Source organism: Lissotriton vulgaris, chromosome 12 (assembly GCF_964263255.1).
Source record: "Lissotriton vulgaris chromosome 12, aLisVul1.2, whole genome shotgun sequence".
Taxonomy (NCBI): domain Eukaryota; kingdom Metazoa; phylum Chordata; class Amphibia; order Caudata; family Salamandridae; genus Lissotriton; species Lissotriton vulgaris.
The window spans coordinates 736,716,053-736,734,595 of record NC_141700.1 but is presented as its reverse complement, the minus strand read 5'-3'; the positions used below and the strand labels follow the sequence as shown (position 1 = coordinate 736,734,595).

The following is an 18,543-nucleotide window of genomic DNA, read 5'->3' as shown; positions in this document are numbered from 1 at the left end:
AAGGAGAGGGGTATTACAATTAAAGTTCTTTTTGTTAGTAAGAAATATCAAGACCATTTCAGGGAGTGCAAGATCCTTGTTGGAATAAACAGGTATCCTCGAGCACTCACAAATAAGAAATTACTATATATGCAGGTATATTCTTCTCATATATTCCAAATACCAGTTGGCATAGTCACAAAAGTACAAAAGTTCATGTATAAATCCACGAATCTTGGGCCTAGATGTATCAAGATTCCATTTTGCGAATCTTAAATAGCGATTTCTTGCGAATCGCTATTTAGAATTCGCAAAATGGAATGTATGTAAAAAATTGCATTTTTTTGCGATTCCTTATTTATCTTTATTTGCGAATTCGCATTTTGCGAATTCGCAAATAAGGAATAATTCCCCATGCATTCCTATGGGCCAGGAGGCCCATAGGAATGATTGTGCAGTAATTCTCAAATTGCGAATTCGCAATTTGCTAATCGCAATTTGAGAATTATTTCAAGGGTGCAGGGGTGTCTCATGGACACCCTGCTGCACCCCTGAAACTTACATGTGTGTGCATATGGCACACATACATGCCCTATGGGCATGTATGAGTGTCACATGCCACCTTCAAAATAGTCATATTTTGTTTTTTAAAAGGATTTCGCAAATTAACACGAACCTCAAATTGGTGTTAATTTGCGATTCCTTAACCCGAATTCGCAATTTTAAAAAGTTTCATACATGCCATTTAAGGAATCGCAAAATTGCGATTCCTTAAATGCATGAGCAAAATAAGGAATCGCAATTTTTTGCGATTCCTTATTTTGCTAATTTCTGATACATCCCAAAAGATGCTAAATGTCCGTTTGCGATTCCTTAAGGCCGAAATTCTGCGAATTTTGGCCTTAACGATTCGCAAAAGGCTTGATACATCTAGGCCTTGGTGTTTCCAAAAGGTATACCTTTTGGAAACACCAAGATTCGTGGATTCATACATGATCTTTTGTACTTTTGTGACTATGCCAACTCGTATTTGGAATATATGAGAAGATTATACCTGCATATATAGTAATTTCTTATTTGTGAGTGCTCGAGGAGATATGTTTATGTTAGGACCCATTTCGTGGATCTAGGGGGTGTGTATGGTAACCATACCCTCTTTTCTGGTAGCACCTTATTATTACCTTGGATATTAGCATTTACTGTTCTCCCCTGTTGAGCACCCATATCGCTTGTTGGTTACCAACTCATACAAAGATCCTTGTTAGGCTGGCATAAAGATATGGTCAGAACTTAGTCCAAATTCTAACGTCCATTAGAAAGTCTTCATTTTGTTGGTTGTGTTCTTTCCTTTTCCTAAAAGGTTTTCTCTAGTGTTGAGATCAGGTCTGAGCAATAGGATGTAACACTTAGGAAGAAATATACAAACGAGCAACCCGGCACTAGAAGAAGTGATGGCAAAGACCTCCACTGCTACTGTGTACTTTCCTTGGGTACTTAGGTATCCTGGGACAAATGACAGCCAGACACTGAGGAAGACTAGCATGCTGAAGGTGATCCACTTGGCCTCGTTGAAACTGTCAGGCAACTTCCGTGCTAAGAAGGCTACTAGGAAGCTGGCACAAGCCAACAGACCAATGTATCCTAACATGCACCATAAGGCAGTCTCTGAACATTCATTGCACCGAAAGACAATGGTGCCAATCTTAAGCTTCATGTTCTTTTCTGCAAACGGAGGGCAACGCAGAATCCAGATGACACAGATGAGGATTTGACCAAGTGTACAAAGCGAGACAGTGATCGCAGGAACCCGGGGGCCCAACCATCTTCTCAGATTACTGCCAGGCTTAGTGGCATTGAAGGCAATGACCACCATAAGAGTTTTAGCCAACACACAAGAAACACAGATGGCAAAAATGATCCCAAAGGCAGGCTGGCGGAGAAGGCATGCAATTGGCTGAGGCTCCCCAATAAAGAGCAAGGAGAAAAGAAAACTCAGCACAAGTGCACCCAGGAGAAGGTAGGTGAGCTCCCGGTTATTTGCTTTGACTATGGGAGTTTCTCTGAATTTGATGAAGATGCATAAAATAGCACCCGTGGAGAAGGCCGTTAATGAGACAACCACAGCCAGAGTTATTCCCAAGGGCTCCTGATAGGACAGGAATTCTATCCTCTTCGGGATGCATGCTGTTCCCTTGTCGTTCGACCATTGTTCACTTGGACACAGCCAACATGTAGTAGAATCTAGAGCATAAATCAAGTGTAATTAATTAATTAATTTCAACTGTTCAATAAAGAATGAGAAATGTTAATGTTAACGTTAGATGGCATTCATGTGTGGAGTGCCTAAAATATGAACAGATAAGTTCACCCCCAGTCAAGAGATCTGGGTTAAATCCATCATTCTTTTGCTCACCATGCCACCCCAGTTTAGACCCAGCCATATGCAAATCAGTCTTGACCCTGTGCCTCATGGGAACAGTCCAGCACGAACTGCCAAGCCAGGTCCTCCTTGGACCGGAAACAAGGGCTGAAGGGGCATCTCAAAGATGAGGCCCAAAGGGATTCCAGCTATCAGATTTTAGCTGGCGTGCACAGTGGGGGCACAAACAGGAAAGACATTTGGTCTCTTCTGTGGACTGTTTGCAAAGTATTTTCATTTAACATAGTTACCATAATGAGGCATTCTTTGACAAAATGCTGTGCTAAGTTATTAAAAGCAGAGACATACACATTGTCTTTGTGTATATGGAGACCCTTGGAGCAGACAAAATCAATCCAAACAGGTACTTTCTGGTTTCTCCTATTTACCTGTTTCATTAGAAATCTCTCCTTCAGCACAGGGGACGCAGTCAAAGCAGCAGACTGGGCGTCCTTTCTGGAGAGCCTTCCTATAGCCAGCTGAGCAGCTATTGCTGCAGACAGAAACCGGGACCTGGAGTATAGTTTCAAATGAAAAGAGTACCATTTTAATTCATTGCATTGGAACAAAGACTCACTTTGCCACCTCAATCTCTAAGGGTTACAGACAAACACAATGTTGGCTATGCGTTTCTTACTGCAAAACACAAAGGGCCTGATGTAGGTAGTTCTAATTTACCACTTCTTAAATACAGAATCATACCGATTCGGTATTTAAGAAGTGGTAAATTAGAGGGGGGGAAATGTAGGTAAATCAGAATCGGTAAATACCGAATCGGTAAGATTCGGTATTTACCGATTCTGTAAATACCGAATCGGTATCCCCCATTGATTCCTATGGGCCTTGAAGCCCATAGGAATCAATGTGGAATACCGAATCAGTATTTACCGATTCGGTAAATTCCAATTTTTACAAGGGTGCAGGGGGTGTCACTTTGACACCCTCTGGCACCCCAATACCGGACTTGTGTGCCATGTGGCACACAGACATGCCCTAAGGGCATGTCTGTGTGTCACATTGCACAGGTGTGCATGCACAGATGTGCATGCACACCTGTATTCGGTATTTTACCACCCAATAGGATTGGGTGGTAAAATAACGAATCTGACTGGCCTTTGGGACTCAGAAGAGTCCCACCTACATATGGAAGGTACCGAATCGGTAAAAATACCGATTCGGGATTTTACCGATTCAGTAAATTTACCTAATCGGTAAAATAGGCCACCTACATCAGGAATGACCATTTACCGGTCGGTAACGGCCGAATTCAGCCGTTACCGGTCGGTAAATGGCCACCTACATCTGACCCAAAGTCACCACATTACTGTTGCCTTATTTTTTGAGAGTTGTAATCAATAAGTAGGTATGGTTTTTACACAAATGCCCGAAAAGAAAGAATATTAATGACTAGTTGGTACTTCAGGATGCTGCATTGCATGACTATTGTCTAAAGTTATTTGAAAATGTTTTCTTTAGTTCCTGCATTGTGGGAAAGATGGACTTCTTCTAGAGTTTGTATCGGGGAATCTATAAACTGTATAAGTAGTAGTGCTTGTAACTGGCTTTGTTCAAAACATATTACCTGTAATAAATCAGAACTATCTCTCTGTTTCGTTACACAATTAAACATCTTCTGGTTGCAATTTCTGATATTTCATAGCAATTTCATCATCCCTGTGGAGTGCCACAAATTAGCCAAAAACATGCCCTTCTAGGACCTTTAAAATAAGTGTTTTATTTGTTTCCTAATAGCTTACATTTCATAGCGATTCATGTTTTCTGGACTGGTGTTGGCATATTCTACATACTAATACATTACAACTCTTCCATTGTTGTTAGACCTACCAGCCTTAGGGTGGTCTTCCCCCAGTCCTTTTGCCTTCACCCCTCCTGTTTTTCTGGATTTGTTTTTGCTGGCTTTAGGACTGTGTGCACTTTATCGCTGCTAATTAGTGCTACACTGCCTGTGCTCACTCCCTAACACATTGTAAAATTGGGTTATACCTGATTGGCATATTTATGTTGGTTTTGACCATGTCTGCAGGTTGATCCCAAACATTTTGTCTTCCTCGTCCTTTTTTACTGACACCGTTTTTGTTGGCTTCTGTGCAACCTTTCTCTGCTAAGAAGTGCTAAAGAGCTGGTGCTCTCTCCTTTACACATGGTAACATTGGCTTGTGCACAATTGACATATTTAATATTCTTGTAAGTCCCTTGTAAAGTGGTACTACATGTACCAAGGGCTTGTAAATTAAATGCTATTAGTGGGCTTTCAGCACCTATTGTGCCACGTACGTTGAGGCACCAGGGGACTCTGTAGGGCACCCTGAGTTTTCTTACCACCACAGTTTCCATGGCAAAATGACTGGAATGAAAACTATGGCAGCGAGGAAATTCATAATATGCTTAGCAGTGCAGCAGCTGCACCACCAGCATAATGGCCTCTGACCACTGCACCACCGCTGAGGGATTACGGATTCCCGGCGGTTGCGGTAGTCCAATGGTGTTCTTACTGCCAAAATCACAATATGGCAGTCAGACCAATGGCGCACACCGCCACCGCTGCGCCACCCCAGGTTTGGCAGTCCATAGACTGTCAAACTCTGAATCAGCCCCTTAGCTTCCAGGATTGAAAACTGTTATTCCATATTTTTGACCCATTGTGTATTAGTCACCAGTTCATACAAAAATGTTCTATGAAGGGCACAATATAGGAGGTGATCTATTTATCACTGGTCAACTTGCATAAAGTGAGAAAGTATTTGACTAAGTTTGAAGCTCATATGAATATATAATGGCACATTGCAGGCACATGCCTTGAGGTTGCATCTACCTTTCCTTAGTAATATAACAACAAAAGAGTAGAGGACCCCACGCCTGACTGTACTTGCACATAGACTGTAAATATGATTTCTTGAAATTAGAATATCTCAATTTCCACACTTGTATTTGTAATTTGATTCTCTGTAAATGTTCATTTAATGATAAGTAAAACAAGCTATGTCTCCACAAGCTCTGTAATTAATCCTGTTTTTTTATTATGAAAAAACAGTGGCAAAGTATCTGCTGCTCAAACCTGACATCTGAATCACCCCAACAAAGATGGGGTTCTAGGCTACAGTCAAAAGCAGCTGACTTGGTAATATGGAGATTATGGGAAGTACATTTAAAAAGGGGGAATGAGTAGGGATTAAAAAGAAAGAAAACTTGATTCCCCATTCAACTATATGTCACCCTCCAAACATTCTATATTTTGAAAAGTTACAATCCACATTGTCAAAAAAGCACTGCTCAGCAGATCATGTCTACTTTATAAACAAGATTTAATCTTCTAAAATTAAAATTATCGGCCATGAACCAACCATTAAACAATCTTACACGTATGGTTAAAGAAACTGAGATAAGCAGAATGTGGTAGTCATGGAATTCCCAAAGCATGACAAAGAAGCATCCCACCAATGGTCGGTGTGTTTTGTTACACAAAAGTAGATCACAATCCATTTAAATTGAATTTGCTAATTTATCACAGCTGTTTTTGGATGGCTGTGGATGGCTGTTTTGAATAACATGTAGAGGTGTGTGAAATTTACATAATTTTCCTTTGTTAAATTATGCAACATTTTGGTAAAATTTAACAAAATTTACACTGAAGAATACTACGCTGTGGCAGTCTAATGCAAATTTATTTCCCGGGACCTTAAATTGTGATCTTGTCTGTGAGTTGGAGGTATTGATGGGATTTGATCCCTGTGAACCAGTGCAAATTTCTATACACGTGATATGGTAACTGTCTTTCCATGAGGCAATTGAGTTATGACAGTCGTGAAATTTCCGACCAGAGGATTGAAAAATGCTATTTTTAATTGATATTGTAAATAGCACATGCTACAAATTAAATCTTATGGTTGCTCCCAATTAATGTTATATGTCCTAACAAATCACTAAGGTCAAAACGCTGTTGAGGTTCTTCTTTGGCAAATCAAGAGGTGGGATATATTGCATTATGTTCTTGTTATAATACAGGCAAATATTTGGATCTTCAGTCCTCTGCTATTGTGTAGATTTTTTGTTTACACTGTGATTTGTTTTGTATGTTAGTTGAGTGTTACCTTGTGAGCACCAATTCTATGTTTGTATATATAATAATTTAAACAACAGAAAAAGTTTTCTACAAAAAATCTATTGTGGGAACGCTGTTATTAGTTTTTTTCTTTTCATTGCTGATTTAGATTATACATTTTTGCTTTGACAACACTGTAACTTGTTTTCTAATTGTATCACTGAACCAATGAAGATTTTTTTAAAGCTGACATTTTTCTGCCCTTATCCTTATGTGCCTGCTGCCTCTCTTGGGTCACATGACTGGGTGTGACCCACATTTAGACTTTGTGAATTCCTCCCAGACAGTCACACAATAAAGGGAATATGTGTGTCTCAATGGGCCATCTGCTAGCAGAATGGGAGCCGGAACTGAGCACAGCTCCACTTACACCTGAATAGCCTGTGCTTTACCTTGACATAAAAAGGGCATAGCAACACTGTATTGTCACTACAGCCAGCTTGGAGCCATGGCAGGTGAGTCAGGACATTTCATACACTTCAAAGAACCTTTCGAGAAGCTTCTCCCACCTGTCAGAAGAAGGGCACCAGGGTATAAAATAGGACCTTGATGTTGGATTCCGTCCACTCAGCCCACACACTGCAGGAACGAAGTATGTTCCAATCCACTTCCCCTGCCCATAAGCCACTCACAAGGTATCAACTATGAGTGTACCGATGGACCAGGAAAGAGGATGGAATATGAGGAGACACCAAGCCTTCCACCCTTGTTAGAATGAAGAAATCACTGCTCCCTCCTCCACGCTTCTTCACCTGAACAAACAAAAAGAATACACTTCACAGTACAGGTACCTTTCCAATTACTCCAGAACCAGTGACCATGTCCTGTCAAAACAATCATGTTTCTCTTACCAGTTGAAGATGCAGGCTTTGTTTCATGGAGACTTCGGATAGCAGACAATTCTGACCCAAGATAACTCCTCTCGGATTCAGGAATGTACTAATGCGCGTTAGGTGTCCCTCGTGTCATTAGGGCATTAGGGGAAAAACATGCCTCATTACCGTCATGAACAAAAAACCCCTATCTGTTTTCGTTCGTTGAGGAAAGGGACAGGAAGAGTCACAGTAGGAAAGCCGGCTATCCCAGCGCTCGGATCCTAAACCAACTCGCGGAATGACCTAAAACGTCATTTCCGCACATAACGACATGGAGCGGGGCAAGAATTACAATGCGCAAAAGGAAACAAAACTGGTCGTTTCGAATAACACTGCGCCACCTCTGCACCTCTATGCTCCGAGACGATGTACGGAATATAACAAGGGCTTTACAAGGGGAGGGGGAAACAGAAGCCCTAAGTACAACGAGTGACGGGAATTAACAAAAACCGGAAGGGAAATAGGCAATGGGAAACTAACTAACTGACTACAGCAGGAAACAGGGAATTGGGGAAGGATGGCAGGAAGGCAAGAACTCCAAAGAGGGGGTTCAAAAAGTCCTCACGAGCCCGTGAGAAATAAGTAAACGAATCCCAGGAAACACAGGAACCAGGAGCCAGCAACCAGGAACCCACACAATAGCAATAACAAGCAATGAAAGAAAGATAGGACTGACCTATATCCCTGAGCTGGTAGGTCATGTGATAACAGTCCATGGTCACTGAAAGGGGACTAGACCCAATTCCTAAAACTTGAGACCCATTCTTCAGTTCACTACTGGAGCTGCGGAAGGACTCACAGAGAACTGCTCCTACTGTGACTTCTGTGAACTTTGCCAGACTGCTGCTGTAGCTGTACGGACAGCTTTGGGATCCCCATGACCTGCTTGTTTTGGATGAGAACTTGGTATCCAAACCACTTCAGGACACCCGGACAGGATGTGTCAGCTGTTAGACCAGCTAGCTCTACAGTGCCACTACCAACCCCTGTATTCTACAGTAGTGTAGGTAGTTTCTGGCAACCACTGAACATGACAACCCTGATTCCTCAGGGATCGTGGAAAACAGTAAGGTACTTCTCACTAAGTCAATCGTGCTCACTTATTCTCAGAAAATACACAGGATGGCGAATAGGACGTTTCAATAAGTATTAATTGGCCCAGTGTCAGTCTTGTTTAAAACATATTTGCTGCAACAATCAGAAGACAGAGCATACAAAAAAAGATTGCTAGTACTAATATAGTAAATAGTAATTACATTTCTACCATACTGCTAATAAGATGAACATAAGCCATTCAGATAAAAACAGAAGCACTTGCACATTCCTGACATGCGTGCCCTACGTAATTTGCCTAAATGTACCTAGCCTAGATCTGTATGTGTAGCATGTATATGCGTGTATGTATGTATCGAGCCAAGAATCGCCTAGGGATGAACCAGCCCCCTCACCGGATGGTTGAGAATGAAGGACCCCGTCTCTGCTTCACGGATGACACCCTCAAGGGATGTCAGACCGCTGCGTGTCAAAGATTCAGCATGCAGGACCCTGTGTCAGCTTGGAAGGAATGCTCTACTTTGCAGGCATAAATAAGGGTCTGGAGTAGTGACTCCAGGGTGTCTTTTAGACTCAATATGTTTTTGAAACAATCACGAATGCTTTGAAAACAATCATCAATGTTTTGAAAACAATCATAAATGTTTTTGCAAACAAATGCGATCATGCACAGCTAGCTTTTGGCCAAGGATGAAAGAAAGCAGTGACCCTTATACAGAGTAATTATGCCGTACCTAAGGACATGTCTATGTACATCAGGTACAGGGATTAGGATAGAATACTAAGAGCCTGGTGTCGAAGAGCCAGGAGCAAGCCACTAGGTAAAAGGTCAACTGTTTCAGAACCGTTATTGTCGTGTGGATGGGACAATGTAATGTAAAAAGGCGTCGGCATGACAGGACTGGCCTATAGATCTTTATAGAACCCTCAGAGGCCAGTCCTGCTGATGAGCCCCACATTTACACCTGCAGCCAGGACTACCAGAAGCCACTCCAGGGCTAGTTTGCTGGCCTCCTGTTCAGAGCCACATGACATATCAGACTCCCACCATCTTGAACTCTCACTTGGTCCCAGACCGAGTGAGTCTTGAACCCCAAGAGGTGTCCCACCAGTCCTAGACCTTCAGCTATGCTGATAAAGGTGCCCAGACACTATGCAAAACTGGGGACTTAAACGAATTGTGGCCAAAAAGTGCTCTGACAACCAGGAGGGGACAAAGACCAACCTGCTCGCCTATTTTCCAGAGGTGCATTGTCAGTCAGATTGACTTTGTGGCTTCTCCTGCTACATTCTTCTCCACAGTAGCAAATAATCTGTTTCAGCAGTCCTTTGGAAATGGGTATCTGACCTTGTAGAATGGTCTTCGGCTACAGCTTTCTGTTTCGCCCCGCTGGAGATTTTTGTCTTCCATTTCTGTGGCTAAGTCTGAAGGTAAAAATCTTCACTGTGGCTTTGCTCTACGACAATCTGACGATTATGTTTCCTCCTAAACTTCTACATTCTCAGACATTTTTCTCTCAAAAGGTTTCCAAGTCCGAAGGTTAGCGTTAAGCGGACACAATCCACATCTTAAATCCAAACCATGCTCCATTGCGGTTGACCTAACCTTTCAACTTTGACCTAGTCTAGTGCAACCAGATGTCCGCAGTTGGTGCTTGGGTCTCTTTTTAGGCACTATTTTGAACCTTAAACTATAAAAATTCATAACTCGGGATCTACTGATTCGATTTTTGATGTTTTGTTGTTAAATAATTTATTAAAATGTACTCTACTTTTCTAAATTGGCATGGGATGTTTCTTGTGTTGTGCTCTCATGTTATTACTGTTTGTGTGCTGCATAAATAATTTACACATTGCCTCTAAGCTAAACCTGACTGGATTTTGTGCAAGCTACCCAAGTTCAAGCGCAGGTTGATTTAGTGACTTTTTGTGGTTCACTCTGCCAGGGATTCTGTCTGTTGCTTGACCAGGTCTCAAACCCCAGGCAACCAACAACCTGATTGCATACAAGGATATTTGCTGTCATCCACTGGTGACCATTTGGGGCATACTGGTGAGGAATAAGGCCATATGTGTTGCTTTTTCCTAATTCCATTTAGTCACTCATATGTACCTTTACATTACGTAGGTGATGATTACAATAGTCAAATGTTAAGTATAAAATGTCAATTGCCTTTTGCTAAATTTCCTCAACAAAATACAATTCCTATAGGTCTGTTTAATATCTTACAGCCCCTAGTGCCTTTGCTTTATAGGAAGATAAGGCACTTCAAGCTCAGAACTAAAGCAAGCAGTTCCCTGCACTACATTGATCAGTGCAGCATCTCCCTTTTAAGCCAACTAAATGACCAAGACCAGTCGAGCCCGGGTATACAAAGAGGGCAGTTGCTTTCACATATCCAAATCATCAGTTGAGCTCTTACCGAAGATATGCTTTTGATCACATGAGCTCTGTTTGTGCATCATATGTCATGCCTAAAAACCTTGCAGCCCTTGTTTACCTAAGGTAATAGATGGATTTACTAATTAGGCAATCATAGGTTTTTAATTGTAACCCTTTTCACTCATGGTATTATCATAGGTTGCAATATGCCAGTTCTCTTCATTTTTTCCAAATACTTATATTATGATTACTACATTTTCCTGCTATTGACCTGTTCATGTGTGATTGTGAGGGGAAGATTGTGTTTAATGTTCACAATTACTTCTTCAATATGTCTGACCTTATCTCCACCAATTAATTCTTTATTGCTCTTGTTCTTGAATGAATCTCCACCTGGGCCATCGTACTCAGTAGTATCTGGTCTTATGTCTAGTCTTTCAGGTTATCAGAGAAGGCTATATGGCATCTAGCCTCCCTCTTACTAGACTTTGAGGCCTTTGATTGCTACTTCCAATAGCTGAATTATATGATTCATGTGGACATATCCTACCTAAACTCGCAGTGTGTTCCAATGTTCACTTGGCCTTTTTTGTGCATCAGGTCTTTTTCCATTTTCTTTATTAACTACTTTAGCGGGAGAGTTATTATTGTAATATTGCTGCTGTCATCAGTTATCCAGTATGGTAAAATTATTGTTACATGGTGCACTATTTTCACAAGTCCCACCCTCTCTCAGACTCTAAATGTTATTAACAGCAACCCTTAGCTAATATTCACGGTTTAACATTCTCAAACACGGTAATTTTCCTCAATGCTTCCCAACCTTCAAATTTGCATGAACTTGTGTAGCCCCGTCAACCCTTTGCATGATATGCAGACCTACCTTTGTTGAATTAAAATAGCAAGGTCTAGTGTTAATTCTACCTCCAGTATTAGGTCATATTTCTTTTTGCATGCATCCTTATTACCTGTATGTGTTCCCTGGCCTGACTGTGTATTTGTTTTTTTATGTTTGTCTCCATTTTTAAAACAACATAAACAATATCTATAAAAGTTGCCCTCTATTCAGTATTAAGTTAGTTGACAATTTAACAGTCATCCACAAGTGTTACAGCAGATACAAAAAGGTAGGGTAACAACATACTACTGGAGCACTTTCCAAATATTCCTGCTGACACACTTAAGGGGGTGGCTGAGCTCTTCTTCTAGCAGCTTCTGTGCCACCGTGCCCTGCGACCAAGCGTCACTCTCTGTGGAAAAATGAGCCTGTTTCAGATTTGGAAGCAGTGGGTGGTGCCCAAAGACCCAGAGGTCCCTGTTCATTGGAACAAAGAGAAAGACAACCACAAAACCCAAAGGAAGGTTGTTCTAAAGTCTTGAAATGCCAGGTGCCCCACATATTCAGCCTTTCACAGTTGGGTACCAGCCTGCTTCTTTTACCAATCAGTGCATTGTTAAAATTTTAAACACTAAGGAGGTCATTAGGATGGCGGGCAGACTTTGCCCGCCCACCATCCTCATGGGGATTAGGACCGCCTGCCATAAGGGCGGGGGTCCCGTGGTGGGGATTAGGATGCGCCCGCCACAGTGGCAGGCGCATCACTCATTTTTAACATTGTGGCTGGCGGTGCTCTCTGCACCGACCGCCACAATGCAAAAAATGCATGTATGCATTTGCATACACGAAGCCGCATGCACTGCGCGGTGCCTGCCGCTTCATGTATGCAAATGCTAGGGGGTACCACAGGTACCCCCCCATGTGCACCCCCCACCTCTCCTTCACTCTGGGGGCCCGCAGGGGGCCCCCAGAGTGAAGACCGCATGCCTTCATTGCTGCCACGGAAAGGCATCTGACTGAGCCCATTGTAATATGGCTGACAGTGTCTAATAAGCACTGCCACCATATTAATCCTTTTCCGGCCCGGCCGCAAGGCGACCGGGGCGAAAAAGCGGCGGACGGTCTTTCCGTCTGCCGTGCCCCCCCTGCCATACTAATATGGCGGGAGGAATATAGGTGCGGATGGCGGGCGGATTGCCCCCGCAGCCTTGCGGGGGCAATCCGTCCGCCATCCTAATGGGCCCCCAACTGTGCAGCTGGGCCCCGCTTTTTGTTTTTGGGTGGGAGCAAACGCTAGGAAGACATTCTGGTGAGAATCTTTGTTCATCATTGACAGATCAGGGTCAGAAGTATAAAATGGCCTCTTTTTGTCACTCCTGTGGTCTGCCACCCTCTGTCTTACACACACTATACCAGCACAGCAATGTCTGCAATCAGCTATTTACAGTGGCGGCTCCTACGCTATGGCAGAGGAGCATCGTCCTACTGCTTTCTCTCAGTGCAAGAAGCAAAAACATAAAATGATAATAATTTTTAGTTATTACCATTTATGTTTCCTTTGCGGTGGTGCTGCTCTGCTAACAGAGCAGGGCTAGAGTGGTTTGCCCACTCCTAAGTACGCACGGACTGTCTGGTCAGCCCTCCCGGGTCGCCCAAGCCAGTCATGTGCACTTGCCCCTTATCCATGTAGGCTGCAATACAGCCTGCATGGAGAACATGCCCACACTTCCAGCCCCTGGCTGAGTGCCTTGTCATGGCACTAAGACCTATCACAACGCTGCATTGCAGCATGGTAATTGGCTTAGGGGAGGGATCCCGGCTGCCTGCTTCCTGTCCCTGTTCGAGTCGGAGACAGAAGAGGAGCAGAGAAGACGTGGGAATTGGCCTCAAGGTAAGTTTTTAGAAAAAATATGTTTTATTATGCTCCCCCCGCAACCCCATGCCCTGCGCCGTACCGCCAGCCCACCTGCAAGCCATGCCAACCGCAACTGGCTATTATGCTAGCAATACGTTTACAGAATGTGGCCAAAACCATTGTCTCATTCTTTTTCTTTGTAAATTATCTTTATTTAAGTTTTGTACATCATTAAATAACAGTTCAGGGCACAAACCCACGCGCAAAGTAAATTAAAACAACAGAGGAGGTGGTAATACACATGCAACTGTTTGCAAGGGACAAGTACATGGCATTAAGAGGGAGTGTCATGGCGAATGGAATACAGTATGAATTGACATCCCTGTACCCTGCCATCAAGAGCTGAGGTAGGGTCGACCACCCCCCGAAATCTCTCAACAGTGACTTCTCCCAGTTACCCTCCTTGACCAGCCAATGCGCTTGTGTTGTATTTGGGGAGTCAAGTAGTCTTGCTCTACGCCAGAGACCTCCCTCCTCCAGTTGCAGCATCATGTGGACCCTAACCACTCTACTCCGCCCCCATGCCCAGATCAGAGACATCAGAAGAGAGGTCAGCCTAAGATAGACGTCGCAGGACAACATGTCAAAGGAACGTTAGATAAAATAGAGGGACTGGGGCAGAAACACCATCTTCATGACAGCCACGTGGCCCCTAAGAGGCTGCGGAAGGGAAGTCCAGAATCGTAGGAACGAGTGCAGTCCCTCAATTAACCTCTCTATGTGGCAATGTTTGTGCCTTAGTGGGATTTGAGCAATAACCATCCCAGACAGTGGAAGGAGTCCAGGTCCCATCGAAGGGGTACCACCAGCAATTTCCCCTCTCCGCAAGTAGGCAGAGACACTAATGGGAACACAAGGGACTTACCATGATTAAGGTGGATGGCTGATAGTTCCCCAAAAGCAGTTAAATAAAACAACAGGATGGATAGAGATCGCAGAGGAGATGATAAACAAAAAAGAGTATAGTCCGCATATAAAGACACCAAGTGGATTACCCCCTCACCCCACCCCAAACCCCCACTTCACCATATGGTGCCGGACCTGAACTGCAAGAGGCTCTAGTGCAAAAGGAAAGCAGTAACCTGCTGATATATTTACATTATATGCACTCTGTAATCTACAAGGTACTTGATCTTTGCAGCAGGCATATTAACCCTCTGCACTACCTTCACAAAAGTCAAAACATGAACTATACAAAACTCTAATCTCTCTCCTTGAAGAACATTAATCACAGGAGTTAACTTGACATTTTTGTGCGGCCTGGTAATTGCTTGAGGAAAGGAACATAGCAGCAGGTGCTTTAAAGAACATAATAAACTTGCAAATACGGCGCCCCCAGGAAGCCAGCACCCAGTGGCAACATGCATTGCTTTAAGGTAGCCTAACTGAGTGCTCAGTGCTAACCACGGGCCCTTCCCAGCCACTCTCACTGCTTCTGCTTTTCTCTACCCCAGCAACTTTTTTTCTTCCCTGCCCCCTTGCACCAAGGTTTTCCATTCCTGCCACCTCCTGATCTGTGACTGCACTACTTCCCTACCCACTTGTAGCAATGTTGCCCGTTCCTGTCATCCCCTGGTCTATCACTGAACTTCGTCCCTGCCTACCTGCAGCAATGTGTCGTTTTCCTTCCAGCTTTTATTTTTTTTAGCTGAAAGTCATACGCTGTCTGGTTTGCTAAAGACATTTTGGAGACATTCAGAAAGATGCGATAGGAATGCATTCTGCCCATTGCTTAATGTTGGCTAAGGGGTTTGTAACTCACATTGTCATGCTTTCTATTTGCTGGATTAATTTGGTTTAGGCTGTCCAGCTTGAGTTCGTCTCTCCGGTTGCCCAAACTTTGATTACTATGTTGTTCCACAAACTCACTTTCTGTAAACAGGCCTTTACATCCTGGTCTTATCTTGTCACATTTGCGGTGCATTCAAAGACAAGGTCAAATGTCAAGCTCTCGCTTCAGAAGGGGCTTGGTGTTTACTTTTCTTTCTCTAACTTCAAAGTGAAAGCATGTATGCGACAATCCTGCTGAGTACCATGTAAGAGGAGAGGGTGTAGGATTTTTTTCCTAGTACGTGTCTGAACGGCCCTCTCCTACAGTCCATGTTTGCCTGGATGTCAGAGCTCCACAAACTATCTCTGGTGGGATAGCCCAACATTACTCAGTAGCTTTCAGATCAAATTGTAAATATGTTATGTAATTGTGTAACTTATTGTGCATATGTGATATTGTATAGGCTCTCAACATTTACCCACCCAATGAACAGTGCTCCAGTTAAGAATAATTTGTAAATAAATTATGATTGTACCACCGTTGGAGTCTTGTGCGTTTCTAAACCTGAAGTGTACTTACCTGTGTAACAAATTCATGTCATGGCGTGTTTATCCAATTTGCATGTGTGAAAATGCACCATCATTTCACTTTTTTAAGTAAACGTTTATAGTGACATTTGGAGCTGCACACGCGCGTGGTCTGGTTCCTGGCGAACATAGCCATGGTTGCAGCGCACAGAGACCCTACACTGCCGCACACAGAGGAAAAAAATTAGAGGGAACATTGATTGAGATGACATCACAGTGTACATTAAGAGTCAAAACCGAGGTAGGGACCTTGTGCATCCCCTGAGGGGTACAGTTTGCAGTGCTGAGTGAACCTCCCCAGACCTGGAAGAACTTGCAAGGGCACCCCCTTCTCTTATACGTGGCATTTTCAGCAGCTATGTATAGGTTCACCCCCATCTTACATTCGGTGATGGTAATGACCCCGTGCACCCTAGTGGCACATCACATCTCGTTTAGCCATCACCAGCCTTAGATTTCAGAAGAAGAGTTGCAGCCTAGGAACATTTACATCACCCGCTACACCCAATAATATGTATTTAGAATTAAGAGGGATGTCTGTTTCCAGCACTTAGCTGAGGACCCGGACCATTTGTTGCGAATATGTCTGAATAGCTGAGCAGCCCCATATAGTGTGTATGAATCAATATCTAGCATCCACTATGCAGACAGCCTTGGGAGGCTTATATTGGATCAGGCATAGTCATGACTTAATGTAAACTTTACATGGGTGCATCAGGGCCTCCTCTGAGTTGATGTGCTCCAGCTCGCCCACGTCCACCTCCCACCTTGCACTCACCTTAGTCAGTGAGAGAGATAGTCTTCTGTTCTAGGTCTTCAACTAACAACCTGCCTTCTAGCCAGGCATAGTCAAGTATGCCCAAGTCTCCAATCTCTCCATCCAGGCATGCCCCTGCTGAACCTACTTTAGATACTGGTTCTAGTGAATGGAATACTCCCTCTGTTGGGATGAAAAGGGCATCAAAATGCCCTCTCCAAGAAGATCTCCTATCCGGGAGAATACTAGCAGGTCACATGCTGTGCAGCCTCTGAGTTTTCCCATCTCACTCAGCCATGCACCTTCCCAGACCGGTGTCACCTGCGTTATCTTTCCTCCCCAGCCTATGTGTCTAGTAGATTTCTGCCAAGCATTCAATGGCACCTGAAGAAGCAGTTGAATTCCCTTCCCTCCAAAGAGACAGTGCAGACAGGCAGACTGGCAAACTATGCTAGCTCTAGTCTGTATTTGGACTGATCCAGCAGTGTAAACACCTGATCATTTATAGCTACCATATGGGTCGCCCAATATGGGGCCCATATTTCAGGGAGAGTGATCCCACCATTGTAAGGGTTATGCTGGAGGGTTGTGAGTGCTATTCTTGGGTGACCTCTACAACACAGGTCCTCAAGTCACCCTCCAACTTGACAAAAGAAGCCTCCGGTATTGGGTAGTAAGTATTCTGCAAGGCGTATAGTACCTTAGCTTAGGGAGAATAATCATTTTAAAAACTGCTGCCCTCCCCAGCAAGGTAAGGGGCAGCATGCACCACCCGCTGGATGTCCTGTATCACCCTACCCAGACATTGAGTCAGATACATCTTGCTGTGGGCAGTGACATCTATGCCCAAGCACTGGAAGCCTTTGTTTGTCACATGGAGTGTCCGGTGAAGATCACTCGGGTCCAAGCCATAGGAGTGACGAAGTACCAATTTGTTCCAGTTGATATGATAGCCAGGATAAGCCCAGCAGAATATCCAGAATCATGATGGTCCACTTGGTGACATAGAGAAGTATGTTGTCTGCGTACAATTAGACTTTTTTTACATCTCCGTCAGATCCAGAATTTTGAACCCATGAATGTCAGGACAGGCACAGATCATAGCAGCCCAGGGCTCTATGGTGAGGGCAAATAGCAAAGGGGACAGTGGGCATCCCTGTCAGTTGACCCACCCATTCGAGAAGGCAGACAATAGGATGCTGTTCATCCTCACCTTTGCAGTGGAGGCCTGGTAGAGCAGGGAGCCACACCATCTATATTTAGGGTCAAAGCCGAATTCATGCAGAGTCTGATGAAAAAAAAGGCCAGTGGATTGTGTTGAACACTTTTTAGGTATCCAACACTAATATTAAATGGGGTTCCTTCCTATGGCGAACCTCTGCCATCCAGTTGTGTAAACGGTGAAGGCTAAGTCTGGTGGGTCTGCCAGGCATGAACCCCGATTGATCTTTGTGGATGAGTGGGACTATCAACTTTAAAAGTCTTGTGGCCAGAATCATGGCCAACACCTTCATTTTGATGTTTAATAAAGAGATAGGGCAGTAGGAATTCAGCAAGCAGGTACTTCGGTCCCGGCACCTTCCCTGGTGTGAGTCCCTCAATTGCCACTTGAATCTCCTGGAACGTAAGATCATCCTCCACCACCAGCCAATTATCAACTGGTTTCACTGACATGTCAATCGTATCCAAATAGTCTGCTATTCGCTGATTGTCTCCCATCAGTCAATTCCTATAAAGCGAAGCATAGAACTGTGCAAAGGCCTCTGCAATTACCATATCTGTCAAGTGGGGAACCCCTGTCTCGCCAGTAATACACTGCACCTATATTTCCTTCTTCTCCCATTTA

General features: G+C 43.6%; 1 protein-coding gene across 1 annotated transcript in view; it reads right to left on the bottom strand.

The window, feature by feature from the left end:
- Positions 1 to 1,291: 1,291 nt before the first annotated feature.
- Positions 1,292 to 18,543, bottom strand: part of LOC147678452 (vomeronasal type-2 receptor 1-like) — a 66,041-nt gene continuing 48,789 nt past the window's right edge. The window contains exons 6-7 of the mRNA XM_086945635.1: positions 2,788 to 2,911; positions 1,292 to 2,220 (exon numbers count right to left, since the gene is read on the bottom strand). Coding sequence (XP_086801761.1) covers positions 1,292 to 2,220; positions 2,788 to 2,911 — 1,053 coding nt within the window. The remainder of the gene's footprint in view (positions 2,221 to 2,787; positions 2,912 to 18,543) is intronic.